A 22,463-nucleotide genomic window follows, 5' to 3' on the forward strand; every position below is an offset into this window, starting at 1 on the left:
TATAAATCCAGGTGATAATATCCCTGCCACCAGTTTCAAGCAATCCTAGGCCTTGTGAAGAAGTTGCATGTCAGAAGTAAACTATGGTTTTGCAACCATGATTAACAAGTGCTTTTTGCTAGATTTAGCACTTATCTGGCAAATAATTTCATAAACTGAGTAATCAAGTTGGTCACACCTTCTGTCTCCTTACACTGTCTTCACAGGACCATCTCACCCTACGTCTTCCAGGAACAAGGACTAGGCTGGTAGAGTTGGTTCTTCAAAGTTTTCTCAATAAATTATGCCTCTGTTTAGTGTTTGTTCGTGTTCTCTGGTAAAGATGACGATCATTGTTGTATTTTACCGGTTCATGATTGGATTTGTGATTCTACTTTGCCTGTGACTTTCAGTAATGCAATTCATCACATGCATGCCACCGTTACCTCTTTGGAAAATATATTATTCTTCATCATCTGCCTTCCTGCTTAGTTAGGCTGAACAGATACTGGGTCAGGAAGAAGTCCCCCCACAGTATCCTTGCCCAGCAGCCAACACAGTAGGCCTATACATTGGTTAGCACCTCTAGGCATGATTATAAGCAACAATCATAAATAAAATTCATAGCCTGGAGAGGTGATGAGAGCCTATACAGGGCATCGTAAGTTGTCATATTCTGAGGGAAAATGCACTAGTATTTCTGAAGACCATTACTTTGAGGAGAAATGCTTTTGGTTAGTTTCATTTTTATAACCAAATGCTTCACCTTTAAAATGCTTAATAGCAGGAAGGTTCTTTGCACCTAGGCACATTGTACTCCCAGCAGGCCTCATGGTCATCTTCCTTAGGCACACTGGCACTGACAATTTAGACATGAGAGCTAGCGTACTTAATTCAATGTCTAAAAATAACTGGACAAGCAGAACTCCAGATGCATGCCAAAAAAAAAGAGGAGCTTTGATTTTAGACAGCAGTGAAACAGAGTAAAGAATGGCTGCAATATGTAAAAGAAGAAAGCTGCAAGTCTGACACTTACTGTTTTGATGTCTTCATTAATATATGTGTCATTCATTATAAACTGAGGGTAACCCACTTTTGCCATAACTGCTTTTGCCTTTGAAAAAGAAAAAAAAAAAAAGAGGTGTTGGCAGACACAACCATTTCTCAGTATATGGTGCTTTTTTCCCCCATTCTATTTCAACTTTGTATTATTATGCTTCCCTGAAGATATCCTAGTTTAACTTCAAACCAACTTGCCTACAAGGTTAACTTGGTGCCGCAAATGTTCAGGGTCCAGGTTCTGTTGTCAGATTATCACAGTGGGTCTGTTGTTGCCTGCAGAGCTTTTGCAGACTTACAGCAATGTGTCTGAGTGCAAAATCTTAACAGCTGATTTCCCTACCAGTTTTTGTGTTAATCAGATGGTCAAACGCCTTTTTTAACAATGCTTTCCAAACGATGTCAAGAAACGGCCCGTTCTGCTATGGTTCAGTAGCTGGTACACATCTAACTGTTAAAATAGATCTGATACACAGATATGGATCAGCCTGGGTCCCAGCAAGTGACACTGAGTGTCACTTCCATTTACACCTGAGGATGGGTGCTCATTTTTCTGAAGGACACAATACTTCCCTAAAACCACAGGGCTAATCTTTGTTTTGTTCTCCACTTTCAATCCCTCTACTTTGCAGTCTTTACCTTTTCCCTAATGTCAGTAAAGGTGTTAAAATAAGACACTTCAATTTTCATTAACTTTGGGGTTTTTCCTCTCTTAGTCATGATTGGGTCCCACTGTTTATGTACAATCTGTGTAAACACTCTGGTGTGAAGGTTAGTAGATGTAGATGAGTATTCCCACTTCGTAAATCATGGTGTGAGTATATAAACAGCCTTAGCAATGTCCTCACAAAAACATGAGCAGGTCACCAGGCCACCCAGAATCTCTGTGGAAGCAACACATTTCCAAAAAAAAAAAAAAAAGCAGAAGGCGACATAGCAACAAGTGAAATATGACAAGTCCATAGAATAAATAAAAGCCATGGTGGACTAGGGAGCACAAAGCTTTCACTTCGTATATTTTCAGGATGCTGAATGTAATTTTTCCTTAAGTCTTTGGAATTCCCCCCACTCCTCAAAAAATGCTCTTCTGGAAATTTGTTCTTCAAAATCAGATGTATAAACTCAAATGAATATTGCAAGATATGAAGTACAATAAATGGATTGGCCTTTACACCAACTGCAGCCATACCAGCCCTGCATTCTGCTCTCTGTGAGCAAAGCCTGGATCTTTCTGGGGTTCACTGACTTCTATTTGCCTCTTGCTGCAGGGGGAGACTGTCCAAGGGAAGATTCCCCTTCCTCCACAATGCCCTCTTCCTCCTCCTAAATGTCTCAATACAATAGGGCCTCCTGTGACACCAAGAATTAGAAATACCTGTTCCAGGGCTGTAAAAAGGAAGCTGGTGGAGGACTGCCTCCTGTTTAACCAAAATTATTTTGTCTCCACTTTTATTTTTCAAGAAGAAAGGCCTCTTCGCTTCTTCAAACTCCTTCAATTTCTCAATCTCATTTCCAACCCAAAGTCATAATCCTCAATTTGTGGCATCACAATTAATTGTGGTTGAGATAATTAAGATGTCACAAACAGAAGATTACAACTTCAGGTAGGAAATTAGCAGCAGGAGCAGATGATCTCTTAAGCAAGAAAGATCCCATTGTCATGCAAATATCCCTAGTGATAAAAAAATCAATGGAAGACAAATGCTGAACAGGAAATATAATATGAGACAAATTACATCTCAACAGAATGTTTTCTCAGTTTTCCAGAAGGTAGAGCACCCTTTCAAGATATTTTAAATGCCTGGGGGGGGATGAAAAGCATCAGGGGGAGCACAATTCATCTGCTAGCTTTTATATAATCAAGAGTGTCTATGTTTTTTCCTGATGGTGGTGTCAGGTCCAGCTAACTGAACTTTGAAAGGAGCTGGAAAATTTCCTTTTCCATTTCCAGTGATTTAATCCTAGTTGAAACTAGTCTCGAGAAAGCAAAGAGCAAAACTCATCAGTTTTATTTTTTACTAAGTCAGCTGCTTAAACAAGTTTGGTGAATCTTGAATGCTCTGCATGTGTTCCAGAGTACCCATGTGAATCACTTAGAGTAGCCTCTGTGTTGAATCTACTTAACTGAGCCCCTTAGTATTTTGATTAACTGATCAATTTTAAAACTAACTTATATGATGAAAAGTAAACCCTTTAAACACAATTTATAGTGCAACTTGCAGAAAATCAACAGTGGCTTTTAAAGAAAAAGTAAGGATTAACTGTGTCAGTACAATGTCATTTCACTAATGATTTAGTCAGTACAATGTGGATCAAAAATTGTTTATCTTGTTTTGGCACATCAAAGAAAATTTTTTATTTTGAGCTATATTATATCCTTTAAAAGCACAGTTTCTAGACTGTCCTTCAAATAAAAGCAAATAAATTCACACCTCACTGGCTGTAAATGCAGAAGACTATGAAGCCAGCCTAGATCCAGCAGAGCTTACTTGCTCAAAGAAGTAGAGATGGGCCCTGCCCTCAAACTCATGGTGCTAGTTCTCTGGTTGTAACCACAATATGTCCATCTCCACTTCACCTCATAGACATTTTGGGGTCTTTGTGGACTATCTTCCACATCCATCTCAGTCTCTTCTTCCACAGCAGCCCACTGAGAGCAGCAGCTTGGAACTGCCAGGTTTTGGCCATTTTAGACCCCACTCTTTAACCAAACATCTCTAAGGGTGAGGATGATTTCTCCAGGCTCCTTAATAGCAGGTTTGACATAGCTTGACCCAAATATCATATATAATCACAATATATAATAAATAATCATCTAATTAATATTTAACATTATTTTTTTATCTTAGTGACACTTAAATCCTTTACTCTTGTCATGGCCCTGCTGCATTACCAAGAAAGATGGAAGGAATTCTCCCAACCAGACTACCTCAGGAGAACTGGGCTCACTTGTCAGGTCACGCATACTCTTGCTTTGTGACTTTCACAACTGATGTCATGAAATTAAGATTTTCCAAGCATGATGAAAAAATGGTCAAACATTTCTAAGATTTTTTTTTACAAAGGCTATATAAAACCCTAGTAAATAACAGAGTTTGTCTCAAAGACATTTTTGAAAGTAAACTCAGAAGGTAATGCCGGTCCTAGTACTTTGATGTTTTATCAATGGCTAAAGCTGACTGTATTTTGTGATAGAAATATCTATATATATAAAAGGGGAAAATGTTATTTTATTGCATTTGTTGCTTAGAAGTTCTTACCACAATACGTGTGGTTTAGCAGTCTGAGCAAATAAGACAGACAACTGTATATTCTATACTGACTAAACTCTAAAGTAGACCTTATTAGCACTGTAATTCTGATGCCTTCTTAAATGTTCCACCAGTCATGTAGGATAAGGATAAAAATTCAGGTAAGTACACACATTGTTACTACACCCCAAGCGCTATTAGAAAATGTAAGTACATAAATACCATTACAAATCTTCTAGACTATCAAAAATCACAAATGAACAACATCCTTTAGGAGCCTTTTTGAGAACATCTAGAGCAAGAGCTGATGGAGAACAAACTGGTAGAATGTTGTCACATGCAATCCATGTCTTGCTATATAGGTTCTGCCAGAAAAAGAATGTGTCTCAAACTGGTCCTAATGGTATCTACAATGCAGCCAAAAATTTAGAGGTGTACCATGCTCCCCTAAGATCCTACTGAGCTAGTGGCCTAGGGACACCTTATCTCCACTATGTAGCACATACTGGTGTGGGAGAAACAGAGGACTAAACTTGTTTGATGTGAAAGACCAAGAGTGTATCTCTTTTTGAAGGGCTGCCCCCAACATTCTGATTCCAGCCTGGGATGAGCACCAGGCCCATACAGCCCACACAGGCACTTAGGACTGGAAGTGCAGGTGGCAGGCCAGAAGGCTGTGGCACACCAGTAAGTTTCCTGATGCTGACAGTGAAGGACATGTGGCTTCTGGTAGAGGGGACTGTTTTCTATAGCCAAAGCAAAACCCGTGAGAGAACACAGAAGTCCTTAGGAATCCCTTAAACTGGGATTCCTCACAGGGGCTTTGCATCAGGTCCAAGCCTGTTCAGCTGAGCACAACACACAGTCCAGTTTATTTACACAACAGACAAGTTAGAAAGTAGGTTTCTAAATTCGCATCTTGGAAGTCTCCTGTTTTCTTGGCTATCTTTTCTGTTCTGATTTGTGGAAAAAGACTCCACAACTCAGAGTTATAAAGCAGGTATGCTTACTCCAGCACCGGGGTGGAAGGGGATTTCTCCGCAAAGCTTGCACACCAACAGTGCATCTTACCAAAAACTTATACATATTCAGTGGATTACATAATAGAAATATAGATATGCATAAGTAAGGCTGGGTTAGTTTGAAATGCTGATGTCAGCAGTTTATGTTCTCTTTGCACCTGCACATTGCCTCCTGGTGGTTGTCTTTGGGTGTCTTTGGAGGAAGGGTCACAGACTTCTTCACATTGTACTTTTCCTTGGAGCATGCATAGATTCTCTTAGCCCATTTCTTTGAATAACAAGAGTGGTTCCTGCTGGTTTACCAACTCTATCTTATCTAAAAGCACCAGTCTATTAATTTCTACCGCTGATATATGGCTACCCATCCATTACAAAGACTAAACTTGCTAGAACCCATCTGCTTTCCAAGGACATGTCTCTTATTTTTGGTGAACATAGTGATTCTTGGTAAGTTTCCACAGAAAACTGCTTTGTTTTGATGAACACAGTAGCCCTTGGTAAGCTTCCACAGAACAGTCAGGGCAAGCAGGATTATTAAGCAATATTCAGGAATCATAAATTGCTATAAGTAAATAAGTTGCAAAGTAGGTGATCATTTCCTTGTATCAGTTCACTTGAGTAATGTTTAACAACAGTTTGAATACTCCTTATTCATAGAGCACAAGAAAGTGGAGAATTCTACAACTGGCTTGCTCTTTGATAATGAAGTCAGTATTTTCCCCCTGATAAGATTTAAAGTATGTTTAAGAGACCAGTCTTCCAGGAGGCATGCACACATAGACAGGGAAAGCAAGTGAAATGTGACAAATGTACAGGAACCAACCATGTGGTAATTGCACACCATGCACAACTTCTTATGGTTTAAAGGCTCGTTTAATTCCTTTCTCTAATTTGCATATTAAATAACCACGTGTACAGGAAGAAAAGGGGTGATGAGGTATTTCCTCCAGCTATTGTTAAATACTTAGCCTACCTTAGGCTGTTGGGTAAATTAAGAAAATTCATTGCCTCAGGCTTCCTCTCCTGCTGCTGAAAGTAAGAGGTTCTTGCAGGGGGTGACTCAGAGAAGCAGCAGGCTTTAGAGTAGGTCGTGATAGCTCTTTTCTATACCAGCAGACAGAGAGATCAGGCTCCAAGGCAGAAGAGGGACTACCCCCTCCTCTGCTGAAGTTTCCCCACTGCCTTCAACACAGTCGGGATTTTATCATTAGTGTGTCTTTCTGTCACGATGAGAGCATTGCAAGCCAGTTTAATACAGAGACAAAATAATAAACATCCTTTCACTCTTGATTTAACAGCTTGCCAACATGGGAACACAGATGTGTTTCAATGGTACAAAGCATCCCAGTTTTCAGTCTAGTCAAATTCTCATTTGACAACCAAACTTGGCCTGTGAGCCTTCTGAGAGCATTTTTTGCCCATCAGAGCATGATTTGGATATTTTTGTAGGCCTGCTAGCAACACCAAGTAGTGACATATTGTACTTACTGTAAAAAAAACCCAAACCAAAACAAAACATATATCTCACCCCAACAAAGTTTTATGAGTCTGTCACATATCTTCTGTATATCAACTTGACTCACAATAATTTTGTGAAGATCATTTTCAAGCTTCTAAAAATATAAAAAATTAATACAATTACAGTTCACTGAAAAATTAGCATGAAATACATTCTGAAAGCTAAAATCATTCATGGCAAAGTAATGTTCCATTTAATTACAAAGATTAATTCAGCCTTTATGTACATGTCTGGTCTTTTCATTTTTCACTGAAAACAGATGATTCAAGAGCCATCTGGTAAAACTGCTGCATAAATATCGCTGCATCTATCTATGTATAGAAAAACTAGGAAAATGGAGTGATGGATCTTGATAAAACACAGAAAAGTTCCATCACAGGGCTAAAGCCCAATCCTACAGATATCAGTAGGAAGTGACCCACTGACGTGAGGGGGAGATGGACTGGGCCCACCTTAATGACGTATATTATTTCCTATGCAGAGGACACATGAAATGTCAGGGATTTGCACATCATCAAGTGCAATCAAAACTGAAGTAGCAACTCAAACAGGAACACTTGGCCTGAAATGATAATTTTTAAGAGTACTTGATCTGCAGTGAACTGGCTGTAATCCATACTCCAGAATATAGCTAATCATCAAACTATTTATTTTTAAAGTTTGGCTTTACCTTTCCTCTATATCACAACAATACCAACTATGTTCCTATATCACAACAATACAAACTGTGTAGAGTTTTCAAGATTTTCAGAGCTAGTGTTTCATTTCATAATAATTCACATACCACCACCTCACACTGCACCATAACTGTCTCCTTCATATTTCAATAATTGCTTTGAATGTTCTAAATTAATAAATTATGAAGATGGAAAATATAGCTACGGTTCCATTCTTGTAATAGCTTGAGGCCGGGGGTAAAAAAAAAATTTCAAGTGACTTACGTGAATAATCACATCCATCAAGTACACATAAAATTGTTTTCAGTTAAATACACACTGTGGTTTCAAAAGTAGTTGAGTCCATTCAACAGCTTTGTGCTGTCAAATGAAAAAAATGTCCTAGTCCTTGCTCTTCTTCCCTGCTCCTCCCATCTCTGTCCATACTTTTGCTCATGCTGCTTGCACCCACAGGCTCCAAAGGCTGCCCCAGCTCCTTGTCACACCTTTCTGGAAGACTGCTTAGCTCACTAACATAGCAGAAATCTATCCAAGTTTTTCCCCCAGCTAATTTTCTGCCAGATCAGTGAGCAGAATCACTCACTATACAGAGACCCACCAAGTGCTGGAACTAGCACAAGACAAGTGCTGGGAGCACATAATGTGGGAAAGCAGAGAAGGAACAGCAAATACGTTATGTGCTACATTAGTTACCTCTTCCTCTGAATCATCTTTTGAAATCAAAGCCTCACTCAAAGAAAACTTCCTGAAAATAAAGTATTACCTAGTACACTTAAAAATACCATATCATGCATTACCATCTTACAAAATGAAGGGGGAAAGGGACACAAAATTTTCTAAGCAAACTGTTGTTTGGGATTTTATATTTAGCCTTGATATCCGCCATCTAGCAAGACAATATTATTATTACAAACCACAATGTTGCAAGTACCTAAAAGTTTAGAAGGACTGTCATGCACAGAAGAGTCAGAAAAATCAGTAAAGTATGTCAGAGTATCACTTTCCTGTCCTAAATCACTTTTGTTCCTGACTCTCTAGAAAACAAAGATTCAGTCACTGGTTCAAGCACTGTGATGATAATTTCACTGGAATTAAATTTTCAGTTTAAACTAATCCCACACTATATTTATTTTTTTTAGCAGTAGAACTGAACTAAATCACAGAGAAGTGAAACAGTTTTACTTATTTAAAAGCACAAATTCACTGTGATATTTTCACAAGCATAAGTCCTTAGTTCAATGCAGCAGTATAACTAATAGACCTACTCATATTTTCTGCTATGAGCTTGGTTCCAAACTCGTTCCACTGCCAGATTTGCTTTAATTTTGCTAAGAAAAATAATTCTTTTGTCCCTTTTATTTTAATACCATTTTCCATTTGTAACCTCTGTATGACAATTACCATGATTCCATTATTTTATATATAGAATATTATATATGACAGACATAAATGCTGTCTTTCATGAACGGAACTACAGCTCTGTAAATTAAATACATTTCTTTGTGGTACACAAGCAAGTATCTTCATCCATGATTACAAAATACATAAATGCATTATACAACAGACCAGTACAACTGAGTACTTGGCAAAAGATGTATTTAACACCTAACCATTACTGTCCAAAGCTCCTCGGTCAGTTTTAATGGTCTCTGGGTTCTCAGTGGAGCTGGGATCACCTGCAGAGCAGAAGAAAGGATGGTGCACAGATATGCAAACTGACTCAGCCTGTGCTAGGTCCAGCTCTGGCATCTTGGCACCACACCAGCAGTAATAGGTCCACTCCAGCATGGGAATTTCTGCACTGGATTTCCTTCTACACACCTGTGGATCACTTAGGGCATGACTACATAGGGGTGTGGGTGGACAGCTATGAGCTCCTCCAGCTGCACTTCAAACAAGCCAGAAGCAAGGGTTGTGGTCTGAAGGCACAGACCATCATTAGTATCATGCTGGTTATATACATGCCCCATGGAATGTGTTGCTAAGCTGCCTTTTACAGGGCTGTAATAGCTCCTGCATCTGAGTTAAGCTTGCACACATCCTTAGCACTTTAGAAGACTGTAACTCTTCATACCTTTATTTTCAGGCAATGGTCTATGTTTTCCAACACAACTGTCTCTCAAAACAGAAAAACAAAACTAAAAAAAACCCAAATGACCAAACACACACACCTAATTAAAAAAATCTCATTATCTGTCTTTTGAAATTACATTACATATCCTTACCAAACAAATTTTGCACCAGAATCCTAAGGATTTGCAATGACACAAAGAAAAAGCCACCTTTGACTGGTCTTTGGCACATTAGTGAGCTGCAGATATTATTATGTGGAATATTATGTAGAAACTCCTTCCAGGACTCATTTCACTGCTCACCACCAGAGCTCCTCATCAGTCGACCCATACTCCCACTGTCATGCCACCACTTGCTAGAAACACACCCACCCTGCTGCAAAATCTTTTCTGCTGTTTTTGTTTCAGCCCTGGAAAAACAGCAGATTTAACAAAAAACACTACACTGACAAAACAAAAGTCCCCAAGAACCCAAAAATCCTGGTGTGCTGAAGAGATCTCTGGCACCGACCGCTGAGAGAGGGGCAGACCCAGGGAGCAGGAAAGGGCAAGGATTCTCTGTCCCCATCACAGACGTATAGGATATGAGTTACCACGGCGTTTCTTTTTGCAGCTTTATGCAAAACTCTGAATAACCTGTTCCAGAGAGGGACAGCTTCTGACCTTAGCCTCTGCTTGCATCAGTTTATATTCATTTAACATTTTCAAGGTTATCTTTGCTTAAGCAAAGGTTGCAGAGCAACTTTTTTTTATTTAACAAACAGAATATGAAAATTTTTCCTCATTTCTAGCCACAAGTGAGCGTTACACCCAGTCTAAATACAGCTGAGACCAGACATGGCAGAGACTTAACTCTTACACTACTCTAAAACTGAAATAGGGACTGTAGACCTGAACAAAAGCATTACTCAGCTCAGGACTTGCAGGTTTTCTCTCTGGGGAGAAATTCCTTTTGCTTGAACAGGGACCCCAACCAACAGTGTACCAGTAAACATGTGACAATCAGTTGTCCATGCTTTATAATATATGGGGGGAAAGCAGACACATACATCAACAAAAACAGAAGCTGTAGAATACAGAAAAGCCATATGCAGGAAATGCTCTACTTTCTACTCAAGACCAAATCCCTCTCTATTAAAAATCTTTATATATTTTTGGTTTTAAATAATTTATATCTATGTATTTATTTTCACACTGATGGAACTCACCACTTACGCAGAACAGTGAGCACAAGACACCTCACAGCTCCCTCACGAAGGAGGGAAGGCAGCTGAGGCAACCTTTATTCTTAGGCACATCATCCAGGCTTCTGAAGGGCCACTACTGGAGCAAATTCCTCAGTCTAATAACCTTCTTGTAGTAAAGCTCCTCTAAAAGTAAACTCCAGCAATACCACTACCTGAAGGCATTTAAACATTTCACAGCTTTGCTGCAGGCCTCTGTGACTTGTTAACCTGGGCAAGTTAAAGGTTCCTGGTCCTGGCCAGGTCGGTGCCAGATGAGGGTCCACACTGGAGTTCCAGTCCATGGCCCTGCCTTGTTGAGCTTCTGCCTGCTCCCACCAAACAGGCAGCTTTCAGTGGCTCGGGTGGACATATACAGACATGGAGATCACCATGGGCAAGAAATGCACATTCATTGGAAACAGAGAAGGAATGCCAGAGAATGGGTCTCCCATACCTCAGTATCTGTAACTGTTGAGCTGAGGACTACAGAATCACAGAATCATCTAGGTTGGAAAAGACCTTGAAGATCATCCAGTGCAACCATTAACCTCACACTGACAATTCTCAACTACACCATATCTTCTAAGTGCTATGTCAACCCGAATGACCCGAACAAATATGTGAAACCAACTCCAATGTCTTTGTAACTGTTCCTCTACAGAAGGCAGTTTTACTTGGTAAAACAACAAAGAAAATGAAAGTTAAAGCTGAAACAGTCCAAGATTTCCAGGGGTGGTGGAGGACTTCCTGCCTTTTGGAAGAATGAACTTGTCTTTTAGCATATCAATGTTTTCATGTTGCATTTCTGCCACAAGATCTTCAGATTCACCCTGGTCTCTGAGCATCTGCAGGTGTGTCCACCCATCTGTCTCCCTTCTATTTCAAGCATGAGATTTGTCACAAGTGTTTTGATGTCACACACCCATTCTGGCTTGATGGAGTCGTGGTGGAGTCTGAAAAATGACAGCTGCGAGATCAGGGTTAAATACAATTTCCTCTCCCTTCACCTGTTTTCTACTATCTGTTTGCACGGTGCTCAGGTTATTAATGGAACTGACATCCCTGCACAACTGAGTGAGCAGTAACAGCAGCCAGATAACAAGGGAGAAGCTGACAGCAGCAATCTAACCCCAGAGATATGAGATAAGCAAACATGCTATGGCTATTAGTTTCAGCTCTGGTCACTGGAGAAGAACATCTCTTGTGGTTAGTGAACAGGAAAGCCCAGTCCTCCTCCGAAGGTCAAATTAAATTCGGGATTCAAGAGAGATTATTCCTTGGGTTAAAAAATTAAAGTTTGTGATGAAAAATAAACACTTGAGGGTTTTTTTTAAAAAAAAACAAAAAACAACAACAAAAAAAAAAAAAAAAAACACAAAACAAAAAGTGTTGTTATTCTGATGGAAAGTGAAGACCTATTTTTATTCAGAGGAGACTGTGGAACACTTCTATGCTAGAAGGAAAATATCTGTCATTGTCTTTATCTTACAGTAGAAAATGTTACTCTAAACATTGGCATTTTCCAAACAGCTACCTCAGGAATGGTGTGAGAGTGGTAGCCTCGAAGTCCTGACCAAATCCCGGACTAGGTAAGTACAACAAACTTTTCAAATCTCCTACATAATTTCTGATCTAATTTCTACATCTATTTCCCTTCCTGCTTCCTATTGAGTTGTCCCTTCTCTTCACATGTCCATGTACACGGTAGGATAACAATGAGTTACACCATCTTATGATCCTGGTGATGTATTTAATGCCCAAGGGAACTGTAGACACGTAAGAAGAGTTAAAATGTGACTCTGCCTTTTCTGAATTCCAATGCATACTTCAACTTCATCAGGAGACTTGCTCATTGCTTCCTGAAATTGAACTGCTACAATACAGGCAGGACCTTAAATTTTTGCATGCAGAGACTACCCTCATTTCAGAAAGTTCACTTCCACAAAGGAAAAGTGTGACCAAGGTTCAATTGGCACCAAGGAGAAGTAAGCTTTACAGTTTAGAAATTACAAGGTTGTTTCAAACTTTCTAGTAAAACCAGTAAAATTGGGAGTCAGCAGTCTTTTGAATAGGAATGAATTGCCTAAATAAAATCAGAGCCTTTGGAAATTTCTCCCTCTTTTCCTAGTTCTTCTGAAGTGAGTCTGGAAGCTTCTGTTAGTGCTCTGAAGCAGCCTAACACTTTGTGAAGTTCTCCAAGATCCCTGAAACAAAGATATAAAGTCATCTTAAAAGAACCTGTAAAAAGTGTCTTGGGATCTTTGCTTTGAAACTCCATCCACCTTTTTTACCAAGTATTGTTCTGCCAGCCTTGTGTTGGCCTTCATTCCAGAAAAAGCCCACTTGAGACTGAGGGCTGGTTCTTCTGTTACGTTTTTGCATTATTTTACATAGGATGGATCTACAGACCCGACAAGGCACAAAAGGCATTTTTTACTTTTGCAGAGCACTCTGTGACAACTCTCAAGACTGGATGATTTGTCATCTTTGTGCAAAATTAGCATGGCATTAAGCAAGATTAATTTCAGCTCCTGAGGCTTTGGGGTCTGGTCTTCTTGCCTGGGTATGCCTTAATGAAAAGTTATTTTTCAGAAGTGTATCTAGTGCATGCCCTGGACAGTCTATGTGAACAAATACAGGAGGCTCCATACTCCCTAGATGTATTGCTCTGCCAGGGTTATACAGAAGCAAGACTGGGCACAAAGAAAGAACAGTCAATGATGATTCTCTGGTTTCCCCACTACAAGAACACATGAGGCAAAGGTGACATTTTCCAGACAAGCAAAAGGAGATGTTTTCTCACACAGAGCACAGTGAGGCAGTGGAACTCATTGCCTTGGGAAGCTGCAGATGATAAAAATTGTCATGGGTTCAAAAAGTCATTAAACAAACTGACAGCAGAAAAATATGAATAAATACAAAGACACCACTTCTGGCTCAGGAAGCAACTGAGCTGCAGATTGTCAGAGGCCAGGAGAGGGTAGTGGGAATGTACCGTTTTATGCTTGCCCTGTCCTTATGTTCGTCTCTAAACATCTGCTACTGTTTGGCCACTGTCTGAGCCAGACATTGGACCTCTGGTCTAAGCAGTATGGCTGTCATGTTTGTAGTGAAATCACCCAAATATGAAGAGAGAGACCACAGAGAACTGGGAAAGATGGCAGGGGCTCAGCTAATTGACTGAAGGGCTGGATATGGCCGTTAAACTCCAGCTGAGAAGCAAATGGCTTCAGTGGGATAACCCATGGACACCTACCTCATTTAAAGTACCTATACTTTGTTAAATCAGGGCTTGTACAGATGGTTCTTGATTTCCTAAGGGCTATTGGCCTAAATTACATTGTGTTATCTAGGGAAGCGGTAGAACAAACCCTGTAGGCTAAACAAAGGTACCTAACACTGCCTAAGAGAGACATCTATAGCCAGGCACTGTCCTTATCCTTATATTTTCCTGTGGTCCTCTTGCCTTCGTCTTCAGGCTCAGAGAGATGCAAAGAAAACAAATGTGTATACGACTTCCTTAGAGAGAAATAAAGCCAAGCAGCAGGCAAGTTCAGTAGGCAAAAAATGATTGCACAGTGACCTTGGGATTTGTGCTCCATGACCTAAAGAGGTTAATAATGTTACAGAAAAATCTTATTAGAGGAAAAACAAGCTTTTTTTGGCTTAACATCCATGCTTTAAAAATAGTATTGCAAAGCAAAAAAATGACTTCCTACAATACAGGCAATTTTATAGGAGATTTGAAAACTTTCAGAAAACAGGCTTTTGTGTAAAAGTCTCATTTTCAAGACTCCAGTCAAACCCAAGCACAAAAGGCATTTCATGAAGGAAAAATAGTGATTAATAAAATAACTGCTCCTGTCCAGGAAAAGGAACAGTTTTGTGTCTCAGTGATGATCTTCCACTGAATTATCCTTTGAAAGAGAAGCAGCAATTAATTACTATTTTAAAGATGAAAGTTCTAATCACACAAGTCACATTAATGGAGTTTCAGTTATGGGTTCTCCCTTTTCCCTGTGACTAACAGTTACAAAATGCAGCTGTCAATACCATTTGGCTGACATAGCCGGCTGCAATCTGCACCTTCATTGTAAGGGAAACAAAAGGCTCTCCTCTGTCTACCCGCTCTGCTCCTCATCTGCCACCTTTCTCAGAGGCTGCATGGTGGCCCAGGAGCTCACCCAGTGCCCAGGCAGACAACAAGGGATCTTTCTGCACGGCTGCTGTAACTCACACACCACATACTTGAAGACTGTTGCCAGACACACCCTTGGAGATGCACTCATTTAAATAATTTTCTGTTCTTCAAATGAGGGCAAAATTTAATGATCCTTACAAAAGAGACAGGTTGAAAAGGCAAGAGGAGGAACTTTTCGGTGTGGTGTGTTTTTTTTATTTTTAAATCAGAGATCTACATTGAAAATTCGGGTGGTTAACAGGAACAGTTTAAGCAAATTTCAGATCATAGTCAAATACAGAGCGATAAAGCAAGACTTGAATAGAGCAGAGGAGGAAGGACAGGGCAGAAACCAGCGTCACAGTACAGAGTCGAACGCTTCTCTACCACTCAGAGCTTCTTTGGAAGCAGCATGAGCTCCATCCAGAGAGCTAGGTGAGAACTGCACGAGAAGACAGACCGAGTCACCTAACCCTGTTAACTTTCTTTGCAAGATTGTCTTTCAGACGGTCTGGTTTAAATCCATGTTTCAATCACAGAAAGAGAGGAATGGAGGGAGGACAGAAGGAAATTATTAGATGTTATCTCATTACATTGTTTTGTTACAGAGGGAATGTCAAACCTTAACTCCAAGTATATAAGGGTTAAAAGGGTGATTCTCAGAAATCGAGGTTGCAAGATAATTGTTCCCTATGTCACACAGACTAGTTGATTTGATCCTTTTAATATGGTTTGGGCTCATCAAATTAGTAGTGTCCCCTCTGAGTAACTTAAAACAACAGAACAGACACAAAGAGAGTCACAGACAGAGAAATATTTCGGTGATTAGATAGAGCTGACAGGCTGCCTAAAGCAAAATTCAAGCATCGATTCTATCAGAGGGCCTTTTGTAAGTCCTTCAGAGGTCGATGGTCCCATTGATTGCAAAGCATCAGGCTGACAGCAAGGTATACAAGTTTGGCCTCAGACAAGTGCACAAGACAGGTGAGCATCAGTCAGAAAACAGGCATCAGAAAACACACAAAACAGTATCTAAATCACAGAGAGGATTTGCAGTTAATTCTCTTTAAAGCCTGCCAAGTCATTTGCGTTACAGTGTTGTCATCTAAAGACACAATCACCACAAGGAACAGAAGAGAGTCTAAGATGAGAAGTTTTTCTAGGAAGGCTCTCCATGCTCGCAGTCCAGACATCCAAATCACACATCAACATTATTATTTTCTCAGGAAATGAGTAAAAACTTTGTTAATGACCCAAATATGCCTGATGTTAAAGGAAAGGCTAATGCAAATTATATGGATCACATGGAGCAGGCCCAGTAAACAAAACCCACCAGGTTTCTACAGTTTCTTTCTTTCCAGAGCATTTGAAGAATTCAAGAATGTAATGAGATTAAAAATACAGAGCAAAAGCAAAATATATGAATCACTGCCATTTCCATGCAGCACTCAGTTCTGCCATAGAACTTCAGGCAGGAGCTCTGCTCTGCATTGCTGTAAGGGACGATGTGACAGCTACCGATAAAAACATAAAAGAAGAAGACATTCTTTACCTAACTAATAACAGGGGAGGGGGAGGCAAGGAGAGGCGAGGCGAGGCAAGGGAGAGGGAGAGGAGATTTCAGTTGGAAGGGACCTACAACGATAATCTGTTCCAACTACCTGACCACTGCAGGGCTGCCCAGAAGTTAAAACCTTAAGGGTATTGTATAAATACTTTAACTGCTGACAGGCATGGGGCATCAACCACCTCTTCAGCAAGCCTGTTCCAGTGTTTCACCACCATATCAATAAAGAAATGTTTCCTAATGTCCAGTCCCAACCTCCCCTGACTGATGCAGCTTTGAACCATTCCCATGTATCCTGTCACTGGATCCCAGGAAGAAGAGCTCAGCACCTCCCTCTCCACTTCCCCTTCTCAGGAAGATGCAGAGAGCAATGAGGTCACCCCTCAGATTCTTTTCTCCAAAGCAGACAAACCCAAAGTCCCTGGCCACTCCGCACAGGACATGCCTTCCAGCCCTTTCACCAGCTTTGTTGCCCTCCTCTGGACACATTCAAGGACCTTCACATCCTTCTTAAATGGTGGGGCCCAGAGCCGAACACAGTCCTCAAGGTGAGGCCACACCAACCCTGAATGCAGCGGGATAATCACCTCCTTTGTCCGGCTGGTTATGCTGCGTCTGATGGGCCCCGGGTGCAGTTTGCCCTCGTGGCTGCCAGGGCACTGCTGACGCACACTGAGCCTGCTGGCGCCCGGCACCCACAGACCCTTCCTGCAGGGCTGCTCTCCAGCCACTCCTCTCCCCGTTTATACTTGTGCCCGGTGTTACTCCATCCGAGGTGCAGAATCTGGCATGTGCACTTGCTAAATTTCATCACATTAATCACTGCCCAATGCTCCAACCCATACAGATCCCTCTTCAAGGCCTCTTGTCCCTTCAGAGAGTTAACAGCACCTCCCAGTTTAGTACTGTCAGCAAATTTGTTAATGGTGCATTTGACTCTTAAATCCAGATCACTGATAGAAATATTGAACAGAACTGGCCCTAGAATCGAGCCCTGAGGAACACTGCTAGTGACTAGTCACCAGCCAGATGCAGCCCCATTCGCTACAACTCTTTGAGCCCTGACGTTCAGCCAGTTCTTCATCCAGAGCACCATCAACCTGCTCATCCCATAGTTGGACAACTTGTCCAGAAGGATGCTGTGAGGGACAGTATCAAAAGTCTTACTAAAATCCAGAAAAACTACATTCACCATCTTCCTTTCATACACTAGGCAGGAGAGCTTATTATAGAAAGATATCAGATTAATAATGAAGCACATGCCATCTTTTGTTCTGGAAATAGAAACAAGCAGAAGATGCTCACACAGAACTGAAATTTCTTTCCAAGCAGAATATCCTACCCTAATAAAAAAATTCCACAGAAGTGTTAGTAACCACAGAGAACTAGAACAGTTTTCTGTTGCGTTATTGGCTCAGCCCAGCAATAATTGGGTAAAATACTTGTTTAGCTATACAGAAGATCAAAGCAGAGCATCCTTTCTGCCTGTGTCTGAAAGAAGCATATCCCTGTGCTCTGTCATAACACTAGTCTCTATTTTGATAGTGATCCGAAATGAAGAGTAAACTTGAGAAGACACCCAAGATGATAGAACTTGCTCTTCAATTCAAAAACAAACCAAGTTCCTTCCTAAATAGTGAAATCCACATCACTTGCACTATCCTAACATATGTGGGTGACAATTATGGATGAAGCAATGTCACTTTTACGGATCTAGACAATAAAGTAATGCTGGGTAATTTAATTATTTCCTTTTTTTAACAACCAAACAAACCCCACTCCAAAATTTCTGTTGTCTGTGCTGCTTTATTAAAGTGTAAGTGTTAAAAAAATGACAGCATAGTGTGCTGGGCTCATGAGATTTAATTGGAACAGAGTAACAGATTTTGAAGGTTCTGTTATAATATAAATCTTAAAATTCTCCAGTGAATCATCTAAACATACACATAATTAATCTATTTCTTGAATTAAAAACATGCCCATCCAAATGTCCCAGGACAAATTCAATATATATCATTGGCAATAAATAGTATTTAATAAACATGCACAAACTCCATGTCTGGAAATCTACCAAAATGTCTCTCCAGACTGTTCCCTTCTAGCCAAGTAGCTGTTCTTGTGAATCTAAACTTAAATTTACATTCATAAGTCCTACTGCATAATTGTTGCTGCAATTTCTAAGTCATTATGTAACACTTGTGTCTTACAAGTGTCAGTAAACTATAAAATTGTTGTTCAAGTCAGTGAGAATGGATTTAAACCATTTGCTATTTGTAATACTAGGGCTTGTAGTATTATTTTTATTGTACTGCTTGAATGTAGTTTGTCATGCATTGTTTGGCCCAGACTCACCCCATTAACTCCAGAAACTTAAATGAGATGCCTGCCTAAATTGGGAGCAAAGTGCCATAAGCTTCCTAAATGTGTCAAGAGAGAGAAACAGGCATCTCTACCCACAAAAGAGCTAACCTACCTTCTGAACAAAACTCTCCCTAAATTGGAAAAGGAAGAGCTTTTTAGGGAATTTATTAATCTGCAGTAATGCTTGTATTGTTTCTCTACCGAAAGGCAGGTAGCAAATATTGAACAAAATCGTTAAGCAAATTGTTTGCTAGAAAAATCAACATCAGACTTGCATATGCCTGTAAAGGTATATAGAAATACCTCTGTTAAGGAAATAATCAGAAAATCTTCCTGCTCTTATTTTACATCAATTTTTTCAAATATCTCACTTACAGATCATTATATTTCTAAGGGTATTTCTAGTAAAAAACCAAGCATAACAGCCAGTAAGAAGTAATAAGTGCAGTCCATTTACCATCAGGTTAGTAGGAAATAAATAGCATCTTGCTATTGTTCTCTTGCTATAGAATTGATTGGTGCACTTATGCAGCTCTATTTCATTTGCACATCTGTGAAGAGCTCTGTTGTATAAAATGTAAATGGGGTGTATATGGAATTTAAAACTTTCCAGTGATAAAGTGTCTCAACAGCCTTTTCATCAGAATTACCAAAAAACTTTGAAGTCTGTGTTTATTTTTAAATCAAAACACCACTATTTTTATTCAAGCACAGCGAGCAGGAACAGTTCAACTGCACTTGTGTGTCAGTTTATTCAAAGAGGCTATTTACTAATTCACTGATATCCTGTTGCCTCAACAAATGAGGAGACAGTCCTACATATTGTCTTCCATTTGTCTTTGTTTATGCCTCTTCCAGCTGCTGCTATGGGGGCAGACCTCTGTATTTGGACAAGCTCCCCTTCTACCTATCACATTGTAAATGTGGGAATAGAGTGAAAGGGGAGATATGAGTACTTCCTTCTGCCTTCACTTTTACCTCCTGCATTTTATTGCCACTCCATCTGAAAGTAATCAGGACCAGTAATGCCATCTTTGATCATAACACTTCATAACTGGCATTATTCTATCGGGAGATGGGTATTCAGCTGGGATGGTTATTGCACTCCTGGAAGACAGCCTTCAAGATAGGCCTCCCACCACAATAGTGGAGAAGGTATGAGACCTGGACTGTTCTCATATCCCCTTCTAGGCTGGATCCTTCATCTTCACACCGAATACCCTCAGCTGGTCCAGATATTTTAGACACCATTTTCTGTTTTCAGGTTTGTGTGCCCCTGAGATCCCAAACAAGATGAAGACCTTGTCCAGAAACGACACTGTACAGGCAAATCTGAAATAGTCTCACAGTCTACATCACCCAGAGGCAGATGGGGAAAGATGGAGGCAAGGGAGGAAGAACAAGGTAACAAAAATAACTCCAGCAGAGAAGCAGCAGAACCTCAGACACATCAACTTCGAGAAAAATAAATGTGGCACATGTCCCTTCACAAACAAAACAATGGATAAGTAACTGAAACTGCAAGTACACTTCATGGCATTCTGTTCTCAGTCAGGTCAAATCTTCACTGTAAAAGGATTTTACCCATTCAACATTTATATTTGTTACCTTCTCATAAGCTTTTCTTTTTGTTTCAGAGTCCATCCAGTCATTTTCCTTTTCCAACATGTCAATAAAAGCCCAGCGAATTCCTTCAGTCAATTCCTCCATCTGCAAAACATTTAGCAGACCCCTCCCCAGTAAAATATCTCATGGCACAATCATTATAAGAAAAGTTTTGGTGCATACAGGAGTGATGGATTTGGTTAGACTATATGAATGATTCCAAACCAGACAGTATCTGCTATTTTTTCTTGTTTTTTCTTTTCTTCTTTCTCCAGTTCTCAGATGCTTCCTCTGAAAGTAAGTTTCTTTCCATTTTCTTTTCCTTCAGGTGTACCACATAACCTGTACATTGTTGACCCTTTTATGTCACAATTGTGAGGATATCTGTCTTGAAATCATAAAAAATACTGGGAGATTCGCAGTGATTTGGGGAGATTATTGGCACTTTGATTCTAGAGCACTAGCCTATGCAGAAGAAGGAGCTAGCTGCAAGGTATTTGCACAAATAAAACCTTTCTGCAGAGAAAGAATCTGTGGCCTTGTTTGGTTTATGTCAGACTGGGACATGCCTCATTAATACCACCAAAGGACTGAATTTGGGCTGACAGTATCATGATCCAAATACAAAGCAGTATCCAAATACTTAGCCTGTATTTAGCTCTATTTGTGAAGGACTCCTACCCTTTACTTACTGCAGGGATAGAGGCCCGGGCTTACAACACTGAGCAGCCTTAACTGCTTCTGTGGTCTTGAACCACAAATGACAGCTTGCATCTGTGAAAAGCTAGGAAAACCCACAACCATTTAAGCTTGGCTGCTTCTTCAGACACCTATACAAAGCCACAAGCAAGTAAAAAAAAATAATAATAGGAGCATTTAGTGAGGCTATACACTAAGAAAACTCTGAAATGACAGAAAACAAGAAATCTGATAGCTACAAAGTTACAAAGTACATTATATCAGTCTAAAGAGTGGAAATGCCTTCATGCCTATGCATCTGTCAGGCAGCACAGACCAGAAAGGTGTTCACGATCAGCTGTTTCTATTTATATCAACTGATGAACCTCATGACAGCCACCGAGAATAGTGTGAGATGAGGCAATTCAGGGGATCTAGCCATTGCTTGAGTCCTTTAGCACAGACCAAACCAGAGTTGAGTCAGCACAAGACATGACAGATAATCATTACATGAAGACTTACTGGATCTTTGTGTTATCAGTTATGTTACATTTAAAAATAATGAAAATGTCAAGTACCAGAGATTTATATAATTTTATTCTATAGATCTAGTAACTCTGAAATGTCATTAAAAGTGGGGACTAAACCCTGGAAAGTAACGTTACCTTTAGCTAAATTGTGATTTATGTATCAGGTGTATATTTTAATCTGGAATTGTTCTTTATTTGTGGTGGAGCCAGACAAAACACAGTGAAGCTCCTTTGATTATTCAATTTTCCTAACCTTTTCAAAAAACATTTTCTTGTTTTTTAGAGACAATATGCGACAACTGGAACAGGTCTAGCATTAAATATGACTAAACAGTCAACATTCACAGTAAACTGCATCCCAGGGAATAGGGTAACTTAAAGATATTGATGACAGAACACTGAGTCAATTAACTTAGTGCACTAATGAGGTGAACTCCCTGTATTTGGAGGTTACAAGTTCAAACTCAAGCTCTGCAGCTGGGCCCTGGTGTGTACTTAGGCTTTATGCACCAGCTGTAGCTGCAGGGGGCAGGGGGAAAAACCTATTCCTGCTATCAAAGTTATTACTGAAACTGCTCAGGCATAGCTGTAAGAAACACTGCAGGCACTCTGGGTTAGAAACAGGGCTATATTTAGACACAAATAATGTCTTTCCTTATAAAAGGAGAGAAGTATTTAAGGTATGAAACATCAGTGAAAAAACAAGGAGGAAAAAGAATCCATATTATCCATAATTC

General features: G+C 39.9%; 1 protein-coding gene across 1 annotated transcript in view; it reads right to left on the reverse strand.

The window, feature by feature from the left end:
• PHEX (phosphate regulating endopeptidase X-linked) overlaps nucleotides 1–22,463 on the reverse strand; it is a 107,439-nt gene that overhangs the window by 35,006 nt on the left and 49,970 nt on the right. The window contains exons 12-13 of the mRNA XM_074929758.1: nucleotides 20,522–20,623; nucleotides 1,016–1,093 (exon numbers count right to left, since the gene is read on the reverse strand). Of these exons, the coding sequence (XP_074785859.1) occupies nucleotides 1,016–1,093; nucleotides 20,522–20,623 (180 nt within the window). The remainder of the gene's footprint in view (nucleotides 1–1,015; nucleotides 1,094–20,521; nucleotides 20,624–22,463) is intronic.

Source organism: Athene noctua, chromosome 1, assembly GCF_965140245.1.
Source record: "Athene noctua chromosome 1, bAthNoc1.hap1.1, whole genome shotgun sequence".
NCBI classification, from domain to species: Eukaryota; Metazoa; Chordata; class Aves; order Strigiformes; family Strigidae; genus Athene; species Athene noctua.